Source organism: Drosophila simulans, chromosome 3R (assembly GCF_016746395.2).
Source record: "Drosophila simulans strain w501 chromosome 3R, Prin_Dsim_3.1, whole genome shotgun sequence".
NCBI lineage: Eukaryota > Metazoa > Arthropoda > Insecta > Diptera > Drosophilidae > Drosophila > Drosophila simulans.
In genome coordinates, this window is record NC_052523.2 from 12,070,746 (window position 1) to 12,087,541 (window position 16,796).

Sequence of the window (16,796 nt, forward strand, 5' to 3'; positions counted from 1 at the left end):
ATAATTTTATTATCAACAAACGCACTCCAATTGGAAACAACCAAAACTAGAGTTAGGCAACACCAATGACATGCACACTTTCCAAAACTAACAGACCGGCAAACAGCTGAGTTTGTTGTTCTCGTTTAACTTGATTATTTAACACGCTTAAAAAATGAATTTTATGTGGAAAGGACGCCGGTTTCTGATCGCAGGCATCCTGCCAACTTTCCAAGGCGCCGCAGATGAAATAGTCGATAAGGAAAATAAAACCTACAAGGCCTTTCTGGACCGTAAACTACCAGAGGAAACGGGACTGGAGCGCCTCAAACAAATGTTTTCAATCGAGTAAGAAACGAATAATTGCATTTATACTAAGATCTACTGATGAACTAAAACATTTAAATAGCGAGTTTGGCAGCATATCCTCCGAGCTTAACTCTGTTTATCAGGCCGGCTTCCTGGGATTCCTCATTGGAGCAATTTACGGCGGAGTTACACAATCGCGCGTGGCTTATATGAATTTCATGGAGAACAACCAGGCCACAGCCTTCAAATCGCACTTTGATGCCAAGGTAGGTATCTGCTTATTACCATTAAAATATGTTATAATCAAGATCCTAATCATTATTACAGAAAAAGCTGCAAGATCAATTCACAGTCAACTTCGCCAAAGGCGGCTTCAAATGGGGCTGGCGAGTAGGACTTTTTACCACATCCTACTTGTAAGTTCAGCTCAGCAACACGAAGTCAAATTTGTATCTGATGCTAAAATTTGTTCTTTACAGCGGCATCATCACCTGCATGTCGGTGTACCGTGGAAAATCCTCAATTTACGAATACTTGGCCGCTGGTTCCGTCACCGGCTCGCTGTACAAAGTGAATCTGGGTCTGCGGGGCATGGCGGCAGGTGGAATCATTGGAGGTTTCTTGGGCGGCGTGGCTGGTGTGACGTCGTTGCTGCTGATGAAGGCATCCGGGACCTCGATGGAGGAGGTTCGCTACTGGCAGTACAAATGGCGACTCGATCGCGACGAAAACATTCAACAGGCGTTCAAAAAACTGACAGAGGACCAAAACCCAGAGCTTTTCAAGGCCCACGACGAGAAAACATCCGAACAGGTATCGCTGGACACGATCAAGTGAGTCGCGAAGGCTTAAAGAAGAAGCCAGTGTAAACTTAGTTGTTTTTTTAATTTAAATAAATTGCATATATGTCCATCTAAAGTTACATAGACAAGAATACATTTAAGGAAGCCCACTTTGGCGGCTGCTATGCGATGTTTCAGTTGATGCCTAGTGCCTCTAAAGATATCGACTGGCGTACGGACAAATATAGACACGGGACGACAGATAGACACAACACAAAAGAAATGAACGTTTGGATACAATAAATTAAATGCTCTGCTAGGAAACAGTACGCAGAAGGGGGATAAATAGAATTGACTCGGTGGGATCGGGATTCAGACTTAGTCCTCGGCGGTGGGACGCGTGAGACGCTTGGCGCCTCGGTTTGGTGGCCCCTTGGGCTTGGCAAAAGCCGGTCGGTGTAGAATCTTCTTTGGGTGCAGCTCGTCCTGCAGGAAGGCTTCGGTCAGCTCGCTGCCGCTGTCGATTTCAAGCTAAAATGTAAAACGTTATTATCAAACATGAATCAGATTTAGTATGATTTAAAATTACTTATCATTTATGATTTGCACAATGTAATGATTTACTTTTCAAGTAAAAAGTGAGACATATGACCTTATTATGATTCAAAATATTTTTAGAGATCGTGAATCAAAAGTATAATGAATTTGGCGATTTGAAAGCAATAAATAAATCACATACAATATACACACTGTGTTTGCTTTTTATAGCCCTAATCTTTAGTGCAGCCACACCCACTCGCATTCATATCAACGCACCTTCTTAACAACCTCCACACCAAGGGCCGCCAGCTCGTCGAGGAAAGGAGCCTTACAGCTTGAGTACATCATGCGCTCGCGCACGGAGCAGGAATATCCAGGCATGGAGTAGACGAACACGTACGACTCGAAGTAGTCGCCCTCGTGCGTGTGCCGAAACAGAAACAGGTGATATCGTGCATGATCCTCGGGCACTTGCTTCGGCAGATCGGCGAGCTCTACTTTGGCCGCACGCGAAACGTGGATCTGTTCCTCCTCCAGATCGATGCGGAACTGAAGGTAGTCGTGCTTGCCGCGTACCATTTCCTGAACGGCAGCCACGGTCGCCTCGCTCAGCGGGCAATTGATACCACCCAGAGTTTGGTGCCGCGTGTTGGTATTAATCTCGGTGTGAACCTCTGTCTTTCGCAGCTCCTTCAGCTCCTCCTCCCTGCTGGTCAATGGAGCTGGGGCTGCGAAATCCTGCTTGTGCCGGCGATAGCCCTCCAGCGTGCACTCATCCAGAGTGGTGGCATGCAGCTCCTCTGTGATGTATGCTGATCCGAACTCCGTCTTCAACGTGGCCTTCGTGGAAGCATATACCATCTTCTGTCGAATGCTGGCCGTGTCCGGCGTCCAGCTGATCAGCAGCCAACTGTAGCCCAGCGGGATCTTGGCGTCCAGTCGGTAAAGAATATAGCAGGGCACATCCTTCTCCAGCAGGGGACCTATCAGCTTGTCGTAGTCGCGCTCCCAGTCCTTTTTCGTCTCCGCCGTGGCTCCGCAACTGAGCTGCTCTGTAATTTGGGGAGGGGTGAAAGCGGATGCGGGTTCGTTATCAAATCGTATGCCTAGTATATATCGTGTGTATATACGTTTCTGGAGCAAATCCACTCACCATTCTCGATCGAAACTTTTATCACGCGAAATTTTCCATTCTTCGCTTTGCCAAACACCTTGGCCAGCTGCTCGTTGGCTGAAAAGACAAAGGGTGTTCTAGTTATGCGGATTAGGTGGTTCCCAAAGATAACAAACCTCGGATACCCGTTTGGTGAGACATTTGGACAACAGCTAAAATTAATATTGCCGAAAAAATATATTACTCACAACCAGTGTGACCGCAATGCGCGAGTAGGGAAATACTGAACAATTATATGTACCGATTCTGATTGACAATCACTTAAAAGCTGCTATAAATTAATTATTAATTGAAAAGAAACTGTAATAAAGTAATGCTATTTCTAATAATAAAATTTTTGAAAACTTGAATACTATGTTTTATTGAAGATAAATTTCGAAAGTAATACCAAAAGTGTCTGCACTGATACAGTGTTGAAAAATCCTTCAAGCGCCAGTACTTTGCAGCACCGACCAGCGTTCTTTCTTTTTTCACGGAAAATGTAATGAAAAACTGCATTTAACTGCATTTAAAACGTAGCAACCAGCCCGGAAAAGCATCTGTTGTGCAATCGCATAGTCAATAAAGTGAGTGCACGCGAGATTCGTCCGATTAAACCGCTCCAGCGATCAACTGGAGCAGCTGGGCGTCGACGTCGGCAGAGGCCAGCCCACGCCCCAAATGTTTACGGGCGTGAAAAGTGCGGAAAAGCGGGGAATTTAATTGGCTTTTCGTTTCCCGTTCGCCTGCAGCATCCACACCCATGTTGACCGAAACCCCCATGGCCAGCGAGAACATCATGGACGAACTAGCCTCTCTGATACGCACCGAGATCCCCGATGGCCGCCAGAGTCTGCGGGACAGCTACACGAACCTGGAGCGGGTGGCCGACTACTGCGAGGACACCTACTACCGCGCGGACAACAAGAAGGCGGCCCTGGAGGCCACCAAGAACTACACCACCCAGTCGCTGGCCAGCGTGGCCTACCAGATCAACACGCTCGCCTACAGCTACATGCAGCTCCTCGAGCTCCAGGCCCAGCAGCTCGGCGAGATGGAGTCCCAGATGAACCACATCGCCCAGACGGTGCACATCCACAAGGAGAAGGTGGCCAGGAGGTAAGAGCAACAAATTGCTTAATTGAAACATCAGTTAACTAGAATAGGAAAAGGGGATATGCATATTTTAAAACGACAAACCATACAGAATGAAACTGTATGTCTGTAAGTACAACTCATCGGTGATAAAAGCTTCATAAAGCACATACATACACGCATCAGACGTGCTGATAAGACTGAACGTCTCTTTCTTCATTCTTATCGTATATAACTATTTAGTTTTTTCGATTCACTTTATTTGTATTAATTATTTTTGATTGTCTTAATTTTCATCGCTCAGAGAGATTGGCGTACTTACGGCTAACAAGGTGAGCTCGCGCCAGTTTAAGATCGTGGCGCCCATTAATCCGGAGAAGCCCATCAAGTATGTGCGCAAGCCCATCGACTACTCGATGTTGGACGAGATTGGCCACGGCATTAACTCGGCCCAGCACTCGCAGGTGCGACAGAAACATCGAGGCTCCAGCCATGGGTCCGTGCAATCCCTATTGCCACCGTCGGTGGGACCTCCGCCAACCACAAAGCCCCCGACTCCGCCGCAGATGTCGCGGGCTGGGAACACTGGCACCCTGGGCAAGTCGGTCAGCAATACCGGGACACTGGGCAAGAGCTCGCGGGAGTACCGCACTCCGCCTGTGGTAAATCCACCACAGGTGCCATCGCATTACGCTCCAAACTATCCTATTGGGCATCCAAAGCGAATGTCGACGGCTTCTTCAACGATGACTACCACCACCACAGGCGGCGGAGCGGCGGGCAATGAGCGAGCTGCTGGCTACAGTGCACTCCCGATGCCACCCAGCCAGCAGATAGCCACCCATGTAAACCTGCCCTCCGCGGGCATGATGCAATCGCTGCCACCGCCGCCGCCCACTACGTACGACGATCGGAGCAGTATGCCACGTGAGTTAAATTGATTATTCTGCAATAGCTCAATACTAATAATGCGGTTTGCAATTCATAGCAGCTCCTCCTTCGCCACTAACGGTGTCGCAGCACGAGATGACCGAGCAGAGTCACATTGGCATGCACACTTTGGGACGCAATATCAACAGGTAAGTTTCTGGAAAATGCATTCCCTTCTTTGTGTAAATATAACCTATTTATTGTTCTCTGTGCAAATCCAGGAATCCAAATAGGTAAATTGCATGTTTCTCTGTTTATCAGAGGGTTATACTCAGCTTAACAAAGTTATAATAGGTTTTCGTGATTGTACTGCGTATAACCCCATTAAATACACATGTTATCTTGTATATTAACCGAATATTTTTCCAAAGGAATCACTTCAGCTTGAATTTCGCTCGTCCCGGCTCACAGTCGCCTCCCTTGCCACCTCCGCCGCCGCCGGAGGATGAGCATCAGGACTTCGGACGACCACGCACATCGACGGGACCGCAGCTGGCGCCCATAGTGCCCGAGGATCAGAACCTACCCGGTTGGGTGCCCAAGAACTTCATTGAGAAGGGTAGGCTAACTCGAGCAACTAACAATATACCTTACTAATTCTTACAAACATTCCAGTGGTAGCCATTTACGACTACTATGCCGACAAGGACGACGAGCTGAGCTTCCAAGAAAGCTCAGTGCTGTACGTGCTCAAGAAAAACGACGACGGCTGGTGGGAGGGCGTCATGGATGGAGTTACCGGTCTGTTTCCGGGCAACTACGTAGAACCGTGTGTCTAAGCCTCGCATCGATATTCTAAACATGCCAACCATTACAATAATCTGCATTATCTGGTTTGTTCCAGTCCTCTGTTGCTTCTCAAGAGCTCCCAAGTTTTTCTGAGGACAACTGAGGTCCGCAACAGACTCAGCTGACAATGACGATAAGATTTTGAGCATATTGATAAGGACAATTATACAATTACACACATACACAAGCACAGCAGGCCAGAGAAAGCGAATTCCATTAGCATCAGCCAAACGCATTTAGCCTAATATAAACGAGCACACACACACACAGGATCCAGGGGCTAGGCATAACGCTTGTTGCCCAACTAAAACTATTTACACTTTAGTGAATAACTTATGCGATATTCCAAAACTGTTCCACAACCGTAGACGAATTCAGTCCTGCTCCTGCCGCCAATCCAAATACTTTAAATATTTGCTCACAGTTTTATCAAGCGATTTCTGTTTGCCTTGCGCTTTGATATGCCCGGCTATTATACACCAATACTACCCGAACCCAAGCCCCCAGCAATACTGTAGGTTATATAAATTTCAGTTAGCATTTAATACATAAGTATTGGCCAGTTGGAACTTTTGTTTATACTTTTACGAACCGCAACGATGTCTTTTTTTGCGAACGTTTAGTTAAAATGGAATTGCCAGCAAAGGAATCAAATTAAATTAAACAATACAAGTACACATACGCTCTATATGGTAAAAATAATAGCTAATAAAAATTTCAATTACTAAACCGCAAGCCCTTGTTCTATGACCGTGTAATTTGCGCTGACCTTCTCGTGAGCCCGAGCCCCGGATGTCAGTAAAAATCCGTAATTGGGGCAAGGCTCTGTGGCCTGCCAAATTCAAATTCGAAATCTTAAATGCAAATTTCCAGTCGTGTGATGGAAGGCTTGAAATATTTGCAAATGCCAACACTCATTGGGGTCATTCAGTCAGTCAATCAATCCATTATAATCGACACTTTGCTCCACAAACCGATTTCAATTCAATGTCTCGTCCCGGAAAACTTTTCCATAACTCGGCTCCGGGTAAATTAATGCTTTCGTGGTGATATGTGGAAGGTTTTTTACCCATTTGCTACATTTATTATCAGACTTCAAGGAGTTGACGTGGCGGAAATGCCAAAAAAAGCGCTGGAGTGCTGGCATGATTTGCATAAAATGTGCTAAATCGTTGCCCACTTTTTGGGACCCTCAACTATACATACATAAATATGGAAATACCTTTATTTGTGAACAATTATTGGAGTGGACCTGAACAGCTTGGAGACGGACTCTTTGGCCGACTATTTAACCCACAACTGGCCAGCGGCAGGTGGAACTCTCCAGGAATGTATGCAAAATGGCGCATTAGCATTTGAACAATGCCGTAGTAAAAACGTGGCAACAACAAAAGTTGGTTGATTGTGCCGTGCCAGGAGTCGGAACACCGCCCACCCAGCAGGCACCCAACCTGGAACCCATTCCACCCCCTGGACATGCCTATAATTTCGTTATTTTCTGACCAGGCCGAGTCGGACGCTTCAGTTGAGTTTGGTACGTCGACGCGAATGGTTCCACAGGCCGCTTTCATTTCGGATACTCCACGACGTTCTTGGCGACCCAGTGTTTCCGGTGTGTTTTTGACTTTAAGCCTTTTTTTTCGGCGAGTGGCGTGTCCGGAATAGTTTTCCGAGCGGATAAAGTGCAATACAAAACTATTTGTAAGTGAATCGCGCTGCAGAGGTGCTTGAAAAGTTTTTATCAATTGTGTGTTTTACATAATCGAAATGTAAGCCGAGATTGGGGTGGCTCCTCTCTGCGGGCACCGCATTTAATTGACCTACTTGGTGCCGGATTTACTTGCTGGCCAAGTGTAAAATATTACATTATTCCATGTCAGGATTGGGGCCACTGGCCACTTTGTTTATGGCGAAAGAAAGGAATTCGCCTGCCGCCTCGTCAATGCGGACAAGTTGGCCCACTTAATGTCGAAATTCTCAAAGTTTCGTGACACGCACAACTTTCTCGTAACTCGAAACGCGCTAATTTGGAAAACCCCGTGAAGGTTAAAAGTTTTGCACTTGCATTCAAAGTCCACTTCGAAAATGACGTCACCTTGGATGCATGTTGGGGGCTGGTCACTCAGCTTGATGGGCCACTAAAAATAAACCCGGCAAGTGTGTGCCAAGGGAAATGGCTTTGGGTAATTAAGTCGTCTCCAGGTCACAAGAGCCATCAATCACCACCACTGCGTATACGCAATGCTCCTGGTGGGTAATTACAGTCTAGCATTATGGTGTTTGCCTTTCTAGGGCTTTGTTAGCTTGGCAGGATTTAATAGAGAAATACTCATAATTTTTGCTTATCCAATAGGAATCTTATTTGTTTTAGAATTCAGAATTCCTTCTCCTAAGACTTCAAAAAATATGGTTAATACCAAATTGGATTGCTCTGCAATGGAATTTTCCGATTATAAACATTATAAATACCATAGCCATATTTAATTATAATACATCAAGCACTTGAATAACAACTTTAATAAGCAGTGGTATTATTTTGTGACCTCGTTTGCATATCGAACGTATACAAAATAACTATAACCATTTGTCAAAGCTTACGGGTCTTTTGTTTTATTCAGATCCCCATCGATGGGTATGTTTATTTGGATTCCTTTTGGTCGATGGCCATTGCCATGAGTGAGTTAAAAGGTATGTGTTCTTTATCACTCACTGGACTGTCCCGGATCGAAAAGCAAACTCATTAGCCATAAAGAGTCTGTCACACGTGTTATTACTTAGCCGTGCTTGGAGTTATAGGACTTTTCCAGCTACCCTTTCCTACCGAAACGGGACACTTTCCCTCGAAAAACGCCTTTCAAAGCTCCAATTCATATGCGCCACTCCATTACTCCCGACCCGAATGCCCCAATTCTCCCCCTGAGCACCACTAATGAGCTCTAAGCAGACCACCATGCGTTGGCCACACAATGCCACACCTCCGTGTGGCCCCAACTCCCCCATGGGGTTCACTAGCCGGCAAATCAAAACATGGAACACCAAAGCATTAAAAACATTAACAGTCGACGTGCGACAACAACCGAAGACAAAGTCACTGAGCCAGCGAACCACTGCACCACCCAACCACCCAGTCGAATGACCCACCCCCAACCATTCGGAATACCACCCACCTGCCGCCTCACATCCAGTTGATTCAGAAGTCCTGTCCACTTGCCTTCGTGTCGTGTCTGCCGGCAATTTACACAAATTCAATAAACGACCAAAGCCCGTCGTAGTGGAATTCTAAACAAGAACTGGCAAAAGTGTTGAGGTCTCCTCGTGGGTGGTGGTTTAAATCGGACTCAATTGGGTGGTGCATTAATGGGCGCTCATTAAAGTGCTCAAATCGATTTTCGGCATTATCAAATTAACTGCCTTCCAAATAGACAACGAATTATCATAACTAATAAATTATATATTGCATTCGGAATTAAGTTTATCTGTAATACATTAAGACTTTAATCAGTTTATATAGAAAATAGAAATTTATGTTAGTAATATGATGATGTCGAAGGCACCAAAGCCAAAATAATATTATATATGTAAGTGCATGTTTTTACAAGGAGTTTCTTTAACATCCTACAACTATATATTTCAAGCGATCGCTATTATAATTTTTCCCAGTGTATCGAGTGACACCCCATCACTCAATTCGAACGCCCATCTTTGTTGACATTCAAGGCCTGTAATTTGTGTACATATTTGAGGAGCAAGTGCCGCGGAAGCTTGGTCTTTTTGTTATGGGCTGTTCCATCACAAATTCATGGCACCTGAATGGGAACATGGAATTAAAATGAATAAACCAACCCGTTGGCACTCAATAAGTCCCACGTTTTATAATTGAGCAGCTCTTAGGCAAATGAAATTAATTATGGCTTTGGGGAAGCGACAGTTGGCTGCGGGGCTATGGAAGTTTTCCTTTATACGATTGACAGGTGTTGGGTGTTTGGGGTCAGAGGTCACAACATGTTAGGCACACGGACACGGATTATGGATTAGCGTGAATGGATTGACACTTCTATTTCCGGCAACACTTCCATTTAATTTGAATTTTATGCACTTCTATTTAATCATACGAAAAAGGAAAAATTGGCAAGAACTTTTAAGAATCCATATATGATTTGAAATATATGATTAGAAATATTGGAAGTATTGGAAGCAACATTATTTTTTTCGAGATCCATCAACTTTTTATTGGAATTTTGATCCATAATCTAAACCTTTGAAGGTTAATAGACTCTTAAGGACTTCGGGGTTCCCAGTTGAGGTACAGTACCCTCTCGATGACCATCGAACTGCTCCATTTGATTTGCATGCGGAGACACGCAGGCACTTTTTGGGTGTTCAAGTTCACGGCTTGATTTATGGCCCACGCCAGCTCCTTTAGCTCCTTAAGTTCTTTGGGCCACAGGTAAACAGGAGCCATGGGACTTCAAGGACCCTCCTCCACAGAGAAATTCCCTGTAAAGAGGCGAGACCTTGGCGCGCAAATTCACAAGTCCATTAGGAGTTCGATGGGTGTTTCCCGCGCTGATGGCAGTTTTACGATTGTTGACAACAAATTGACACGATTTGTAATGGTCCTGTCCAGGTCAGGTCATCAACCAGGCCAGGCGGCACGTGGCTGCACAAGGACTACCCACCCACATATCCATTGCTATTTGCCATTTATCTGAAGGATCGCAGTGATGGCGGCCAGTGCTGGAGCGAGCAGCTGGTCGGGCAGCAGTGGGGGCAGCAACTCCTCCCAAGGACGATCCATTGCTACAGCTCAACCGGCGCAGGAGGAGAGATTAGTGGTGAGTATATATTCTATGGAGAAGATACTATTTCGAAAACAATTACTTAAATTTAGAATTTGTTATTACAATTGAAGAGATAATGTGATAAGAAGTTCTTTCCGTCTAATCAATTGTTTTAGTACGTGATAATAATTTCCCAATCTTCTCCAGGTGGCAGTTCGGGTTCGACCCAGTATGGAGGCCACGGAACGCTGCATCGAAGTCGTCTCCGGCGGATCACTTCTGTACGATGATGGCGGAAAGAGTCGTCCACGGCAGTATTCGTACGATCATGTATTCCGCGAGAACGACAGCCAGGAGCAGGTTTACAAAACGACTACGGCTCCCTTGGTCAGGGATGTCCTGAACGGTCTGAATGCGGCCGTTTTCGCCTATGGAGCCACGGGATCCGGAAAGACGCACACCATGCTAGGACCTGTGCCGCGCAAGAAACCGCAGACCAGCGATCGCGCCCCACCCACCGCATCCTGTGATTCCACAGACGTAAGCAGCCAGGACATCGGGCTAATGGTGCGCGCCATAGAAGATATATTCAGTCACATCGAGTCAGCGGAGGCGGATTCGTGTCGCGTTTCCATATCCTACCTGGAGATATACAACGAGCTTATAAGGGACCTCCTTAATCCTGGAGGACCCTTGGAGCTGCGAGAGGATCATCGTGGCCAGCGTATCACCGTGGCTGGTCTCTCGGAGATTACCACTTCCAGCAGAAAGGAGGTTGTGAGTCTGTTGCTCAAGGGAAACAAGGCCAGGACCATGGAGCCGACGGCCGCGAATCAAACCTCCTCACGCAGTCACGCCCTTCTGAGTATTATGGTTCAGGCAAGAACGCCGCTGGGCACCAAGCAAGGTCGACTCTTTCTCACCGATCTGGCTGGATCGGAGCGGGCTAAGAAAACAAAGAATAGGGGTAAACGACTGCAGGAAGGTGCCCACATAAACCGAAGCTTGCTGGCGCTGGGCAACGTTATCAATGGACTATCCGGCGGAGCTAGGTATGTCAACTACCGCGACTCCAAGCTAACCAGGCTGCTCAAGGAGGCGCTGAGTGGTCGCTGCAAGACCGTAATGATTGCCCATGTTGCACCGGAAAGTAAGCACCGCGATGAGACCAAGAACACTCTGGTTTACGCCGATCGAGCTAATAGCATCACCACCAAGCTCCAGAACTCCGTATACATAGATGAGTTCAAGGACTTTCCCACCAAACACTACCAAAGTCTCGTTTCGGAGCTGCGCGATGAAGTATCACGTCTGCGCACCAAGATGCTAGCCGAAAGGCCTCGGAGTGGAGCAGCTGCAGCAGCGGCAGCCGCAGCAGCTTCTGGCTCTGCTGGAGCCGCCGGATCTGGAGCTGGATCGGAAGCTGTACAGGAACAGGACGAACAGCGCAAGACGGAACTCCGTTACCTGCGCGAACAGATCGTTCTCACCTTTAAGCAGCAGATGAAACTGCGCAGGAAACTCCTCGAGGCCGAGAGCCATCTACTGGGCTTGGAACTGGACGCTGAGCGGCAGCATATGATTATCTCCCACTGGCAAGGACGCATTGGGAAACTATATGACGCAATGGGCGATGACGGTGGGTGCTCCCACATATTACTGATCACGAAATACTCATATTTGGTTTGTTTTTCCGCAGACATTGAATCAGAGGGATCGGTGGCTTTGAAAAATGCCTGGGGAGAACTGGCGGCCATAGAGAAGGAAACTCGCCGCTACAAGGAAATCCGCGAGAGGACGGAGCACGAGCTGGAGCAATGCCGCCAGAAGGGAGTCAAACTGGAGGATGTGAGTCTTAGTGGGGTGCATTTATTCATTTGTGGGCAATATTATCTTCCTTTCCGAACAGGAACTTCCGGAGCGCATTAGCAGTGATGAGGAACGCGAACTGCTGGCCTTGCTCTGCCGCGTCCACGAGTTGGAGGCGGACAAGGTATCCCTGCAGGCGGAGCGGCTGGCTCGCCAGGCGGAGCTGCGCAGGCGTGACCTTCAACTGCTTAGGGCAGAAAGACAGCGACGCCTCTGCGAGGACATCATAAGCTCCCAGAGGAGGCTCATCGAAGAGGGCAACGTGGATCTGCCGGATGAGTTGCGGGAGCTTTATGGGCTGTACCAGCAGGAGATACATGCTGGCGTGGTCACACCCAGCACCAGCAACTACGAACGGAAACTACCGCCCATCTATACTGCGGGGTAAGGATTCATATATTGATCCGAAAGGAAGTTATTAAATGGTCACATTTGCCCAAAGATCTGACTCACCCGGCTCCAGTTCCAGTTCAGAGTGGTCACCGGCCTCGCCCCTGCCTCAAATCGACAACCAGATGGATCCTGTCGACCGAGTCATGGGCCCACCTGTCAATCCGCGTCTGCCCCGGCTTTCCGCAGCCACAAGTGCGAATATTCTAGCCGGAGGACCACGGCGCCCTTCGTTAAGGGTGGCCAGGAATCCACATCCACATCCGTAGGATTAACGTCACTAGTGGAAAGGAAGGTGCTCAGGAATAGTTGTAACTAAGGCCTAGGATTCTTAGGAAGGGGACTCGAATGTCTGCTCAAATTTACTCATTGTATCTTTCCATCCCAGGCACTTAAATATGTTATGCATGTATCCAATAAAAATGTAAGCTTTAAGGATTTAACAAATTTTTAAAATATAAATATTGATTCAGCTTGGAATTAGCTGAATAACTACAACATTTTTGTCCTGAAGAATGAGAGTATAGTTAATTAATGGTTAAATGCATTATTACCATTGAATTTCGAGATTGGCCAACACTGGGTTAACCTCAAACTTTTGAAATCGAACGCGATGTGCGAATCGAACTTGTGCGAAACGAATGGCAGCTCTGGTCATAATCGATATCGACTCTTCTTGCGTTTTTTATCTTGACGGAACTGTACAATTCTGCGGAATTAAAAGGAACTCGCTATGTCGGGCATAATTTTAAACCACGGTGTTACACTCGATCGGAAATGCAACTGCAGGGGAACGGGAAACGACTTACAACTGCTGAATACGGATAAAGTGACCAATTACGGATTGATGAAGACAGGCAAATGCAAGGGAAAAGCCAATCCGCTAACTCTAAAGCTAAAAACCTTTATCAACCACGGAACTTTGGTGCTCCACAAATGCCACTGCAACGCGCAACTCCTTCATATCAGCGATTTGATCAACTACGGAACCGTGATCAACTGCATGACCACCTGCAAGTTGAGCAAAGAAAATGAACTGAACGAACACGTGGGTACGTTTTATACAATACCAATGAAAGAAATGATTTACCACTTGTGCTGAATTTAGAATCCGAGGAATTGAATGCGCCTGACCAGGAATCACTAGAAACACCATTGGACCTGAGTGCTTCAAGTAGCTCAGTTTTATGCCCTGAGGAAATTACGAAATTCGCAGACTTGCCAAAGGAGTGCAACGAACCACGTGTTGTTTCATCAAAGGGACGTACAGTTTCACCAAACAAAACACTGAAACGTTCTGTGGAATCCGGAGAACCCACCGGAAACCCACCAAAACAGCTCGCGTTGAACACAGTATTAAAATCGATCTACAAATCTTCGCAACAGAATATGGGGTCATCTAAGGAGTGTGCCATTCCTGAGCAGTACCCAAATGTATTACAAATGTGTCCCAGTTGTATCAAATCTTTTCAAAATGAGATAAATCATCCGAAAAACGTTTCATTCATACCAAAAATTAGGAAATATAAGTGCCCTTACTGCCTAAACAGTAAGGCCAACCAGATCGAGTACAAGGCTCACACGGCCATCTGTCAGCAGGAACCGAAGCCTTACAAGTGCCCGGGATGCCCCTTCAAGTCCACAAAATCATCAAGTGTTAATGGACACTCTGCCACTTGTTTCTTTCTGCTTGTCCTCAGAAAGCATCATTACAAATGCGTTTCTTCAAAACATTGCATCAACTAAGGAACACCAGTTTTTCTCTATTTAAAATTAAATACTTTTTTTTGATATCATGAGCATTTTTCAAGCTACGGCGTATTTAAGTTCGTAGTTTACTTTGTTTTCTACTTTACGGAATCGTAAATCAACAACGTTTAAAACAAGTTACATATAAACTATAGTTTTTTAAGCCTAAAGTATGTAAGTCACACCACATACTGTTAACAAATAAAGGCAAGCAGAAAACCAAGAAAAGGTCAATTCTTTTAGTGAGATTTAAGGAAAGTGAAGAGTCTATAGGCCAGCTGCATTATCTGTAAGTCAAAACTTGTACCATTAGATATATTTATTCCGTTCTAATTTGACTTACTTCAGTGAAGTGCACCATATTGACTTGGATTAGTCCAAAGGCGCCCAGTTTCTGTGTTCGCTGGCAATATTGTGTCCAGAGCAAATAGAACTTCCTGTACCGCCTGCTTCCCAAGTACCATTCCTGGCTTCGCAACGACGATTCCAGCCCCTCCGACTGTAAATTTGTAATGTTGCTTATTTTGTGGCTTTACTGTGGACTTATCCAAAAGAACTCACCGCCGCCTCCAGTTGAGTTCCCCGTAGACAAATCTCAAATGTGAAGCCCACCAGGACCAAAGTGGGTAATATGTACTGGGCAATGATAAGGACATCTGATGTCTCCGAGAGCATAAAGAGGTAGAAGCAGAGGGAACCGGCGCCTACAAAGTTGCTCACCAGGAAGGCCACTTTGAATATGTCGTTGTATCTTCGATATTGGTAAATATAATATAATTACAATAAATTCAATGAATAATTTTCATTATTTACTTTCTGCACAATCCATTAAGAAGCTGCTGCCTCTGAACTAATAACCTAAGATCCGCAAAGAATCGCTTCTCATCGGTCAGACTCTGGCGAGGATCGATGGACGAAAACTGGCGAGCAAGATGGCCCAAATGCATGACCAAATGTCCCTGCATCACATTGAACAGGTTGTCGAAGGTGATGAAAAAGGAGACGCCGCAAGTGGTGCACATCAGGTCGATGAACCAGACTAAAAGGTAGAAATTTGGGTCCTTTCGCACACCGAATGGCAGCCATCCTCCAAGGAGCTGCTCGTGCTGAGCGACAGGAGTATCTTTACCCTCGTGGGTCAGGAGGAATAGGGCTAATGGCACTACGCAGAACATCGGACCACCCACATGGGAGTAGATACGGATGAAGCGATAGCGCTGCCAAAAGTTTCGGTACGTCTCATCCATTTGCATGTCCAACTGGCTGACCAAGTCACGCGGGCACTCCCGATCCAAGTCGTTAACAAACTCAACGATTTCCTTTCGTTTCAGGAATAGCATCAATCCCCTGATCGAGAAGTAAATGGTGATGCTAAGCACCGGCGGATTCTGGTTGGCAGGACGTCCCAGGCAAAGATGCCCTATGATGTCCCAACCATTGCAGCCGAAAAACAGGACATTGAGTAACGCCGACAAGCAGAAGGGCACCATGGATGCGTTCACCATGCTATTGTCCACCGGATTCCTCCGCCACTGGAAATGCACCATCTGAGCCACCTCCTGGAACATCTGCGGACGCAGAAACTCCTCCATTCGATAGGGTTTTTTGATTTCCGTTGGCTTCATGGTATGCTGTACTCACTTGACTTTTCTGTATGGTTTCTAGTATCTATAAACTTCTTATATATGGCCAATTATCCTTAATAATTACGAGTCTAATTATTAAGGTCCTGCCAGATTGGATTCTAAATTGCACGTTTCATGATCGCAGTAAATTAGCTACAGGCAAATAACTAGTTAGAAGAAAGTAAGCTTGAGATTATGTCTTTAAGAAAGTGTTATTTAAGAACTCTTTTTTTTCATAATGCATTTCATTAATTTTAAATGTGTTTGCTTAATATTTTTTTATATAAAATATGTATCTTGTAGTTTATTAGGACTGACAATACTTAAATAATTATTTAAATTTCACTGTCGCGATCTATTATTATTTTATAATTGCTTCATTTTCTCACCATCTTGTCGGAATTATAGGTTTGCTGTTGCTAATACTAATTGCTACTTAGGTTAATTGCTCAGCTAGTGTTGATTTAATTGCTGATTTTTAACAGTCGACAAGTTCAATTGAACTCATTTCAGCATAAATTAGATAATGAAAAGAAAAAATGTTTCCTTAAAACTTTAAAAAATATTGTATTAAAAAACCTAATATTTTAGTTAAAAGGTGAAGCATAAGATGAATGTAGCATAAATAATATATATGTTGGTATGGTTTTAGTTCACGTTGGCGAGGCTTGACTGTACATGAAATTGTGTAATTAGTTGTGCGTAGTGAGTGCCCCTGGTGCATTTCGTAATATTGTCCGAGGCATGCACTGTTCAAAACGGGGGTAAGTTTACGCTAACACTTAACGCTCTCCGCTCTCTAGCT

The 16,796-nt window shown here is 45.5% G+C and overlaps 6 protein-coding genes across 10 annotated transcripts; 4 read left to right on the top strand and 2 right to left on the bottom strand.

Moving 5' to 3' along the window:
- The first annotated feature begins 57 nt into the window (after window positions 1-57).
- Window positions 58-1,815, top strand: LOC6728137 (RPII140-upstream gene protein). The gene is made up of 4 exons (XM_002103452.4): window positions 58-327; window positions 389-554; window positions 616-704; window positions 768-1,815. Exons 1-4 carry the CDS (start codon window positions 155-157, stop codon window positions 1,123-1,125), a joined length of 786 nt encoding a protein of 261 aa, XP_002103488.1. The 5' UTR covers window positions 58-154; the 3' UTR covers window positions 1,126-1,815.
- LOC6728138 (twinfilin) lies at window positions 1,155-3,051 on the bottom strand. The gene is made up of 4 exons (XM_016175291.3): window positions 2,901-3,051; window positions 2,764-2,841; window positions 1,887-2,662; window positions 1,155-1,601 (listed from the first exon to the last, which is right to left on the bottom strand). Exons 1-4 carry the CDS (start codon window positions 2,923-2,925, stop codon window positions 1,449-1,451), a joined length of 1,032 nt encoding a protein of 343 aa, XP_016034747.1. The 5' UTR covers window positions 2,926-3,051; the 3' UTR covers window positions 1,155-1,448.
- A 129-nt stretch (window positions 3,052-3,180) lies between these two features.
- On the top strand, window positions 3,181-6,312 carry LOC6728139 (abl interactor 2). Of its 4 annotated transcripts, none has more exons than XM_016176756.3 (7): window positions 3,181-3,350; window positions 3,516-3,882; window positions 4,163-4,785; window positions 4,847-4,937; window positions 5,010-5,021; window positions 5,160-5,347; window positions 5,404-6,312. In XM_016176756.3, exons 2-7 carry the CDS (start codon window positions 3,527-3,529, stop codon window positions 5,565-5,567), a joined length of 1,434 nt encoding a protein of 477 aa, XP_016034751.1. In that variant the 5' UTR covers window positions 3,181-3,350; window positions 3,516-3,526; the 3' UTR covers window positions 5,568-6,312. The 4 variants fall into 4 exon arrangements, with proteins under 4 accessions (XP_016034751.1, XP_016034750.1, XP_016034748.1 ...); XM_016176755.3 differs by having other exon boundaries at window positions 4,850-4,937; XM_016176753.3 differs by lacking the exon at window positions 5,010-5,021.
- A 759-nt stretch (window positions 6,313-7,071) lies between these two features.
- LOC6728140 (kinesin-like protein KIF19) lies at window positions 7,072-13,086 on the top strand. 2 transcript variants are annotated; one of them, XM_016176757.3, is made up of 6 exons: window positions 7,072-7,278; window positions 10,205-10,412; window positions 10,566-11,997; window positions 12,058-12,206; window positions 12,268-12,611; window positions 12,670-13,086. In XM_016176757.3, the coding sequence occupies exons 2-6, from the start codon at window positions 10,302-10,304 to the stop codon at window positions 12,884-12,886; spliced, it is 2,253 nt and encodes a 750-aa protein (XP_016034752.1). In that variant the 5' UTR covers window positions 7,072-7,278; window positions 10,205-10,301; the 3' UTR covers window positions 12,887-13,086. The 2 variants fall into 2 exon arrangements, with proteins under 2 accessions (XP_016034752.1, XP_039151734.1); XM_039295800.2 differs by having other exon boundaries at window positions 7,073-7,189.
- Window positions 13,087-13,125: 39 nt separating this feature from the next.
- Window positions 13,126-14,363, top strand: LOC6728141. The gene is made up of 2 exons (XM_016176758.3): window positions 13,126-13,669; window positions 13,726-14,363. Exons 1-2 carry the CDS (start codon window positions 13,351-13,353, stop codon window positions 14,361-14,363), a joined length of 957 nt encoding a protein of 318 aa, XP_016034753.1. The 5' UTR covers window positions 13,126-13,350.
- LOC6728142 (odorant receptor 88a) lies at window positions 14,361-15,991 on the bottom strand. The gene is made up of 4 exons (XM_002103457.4): window positions 15,180-15,991; window positions 14,928-15,117; window positions 14,710-14,865; window positions 14,361-14,653 (listed from the first exon to the last, which is right to left on the bottom strand). The coding sequence occupies exons 1-4, from the start codon at window positions 15,989-15,991 to the stop codon at window positions 14,606-14,608; spliced, it is 1,206 nt and encodes a 401-aa protein (XP_002103493.1). The 3' UTR covers window positions 14,361-14,605.
- Window positions 15,992-16,796: the final 805 nt, after the last annotated feature.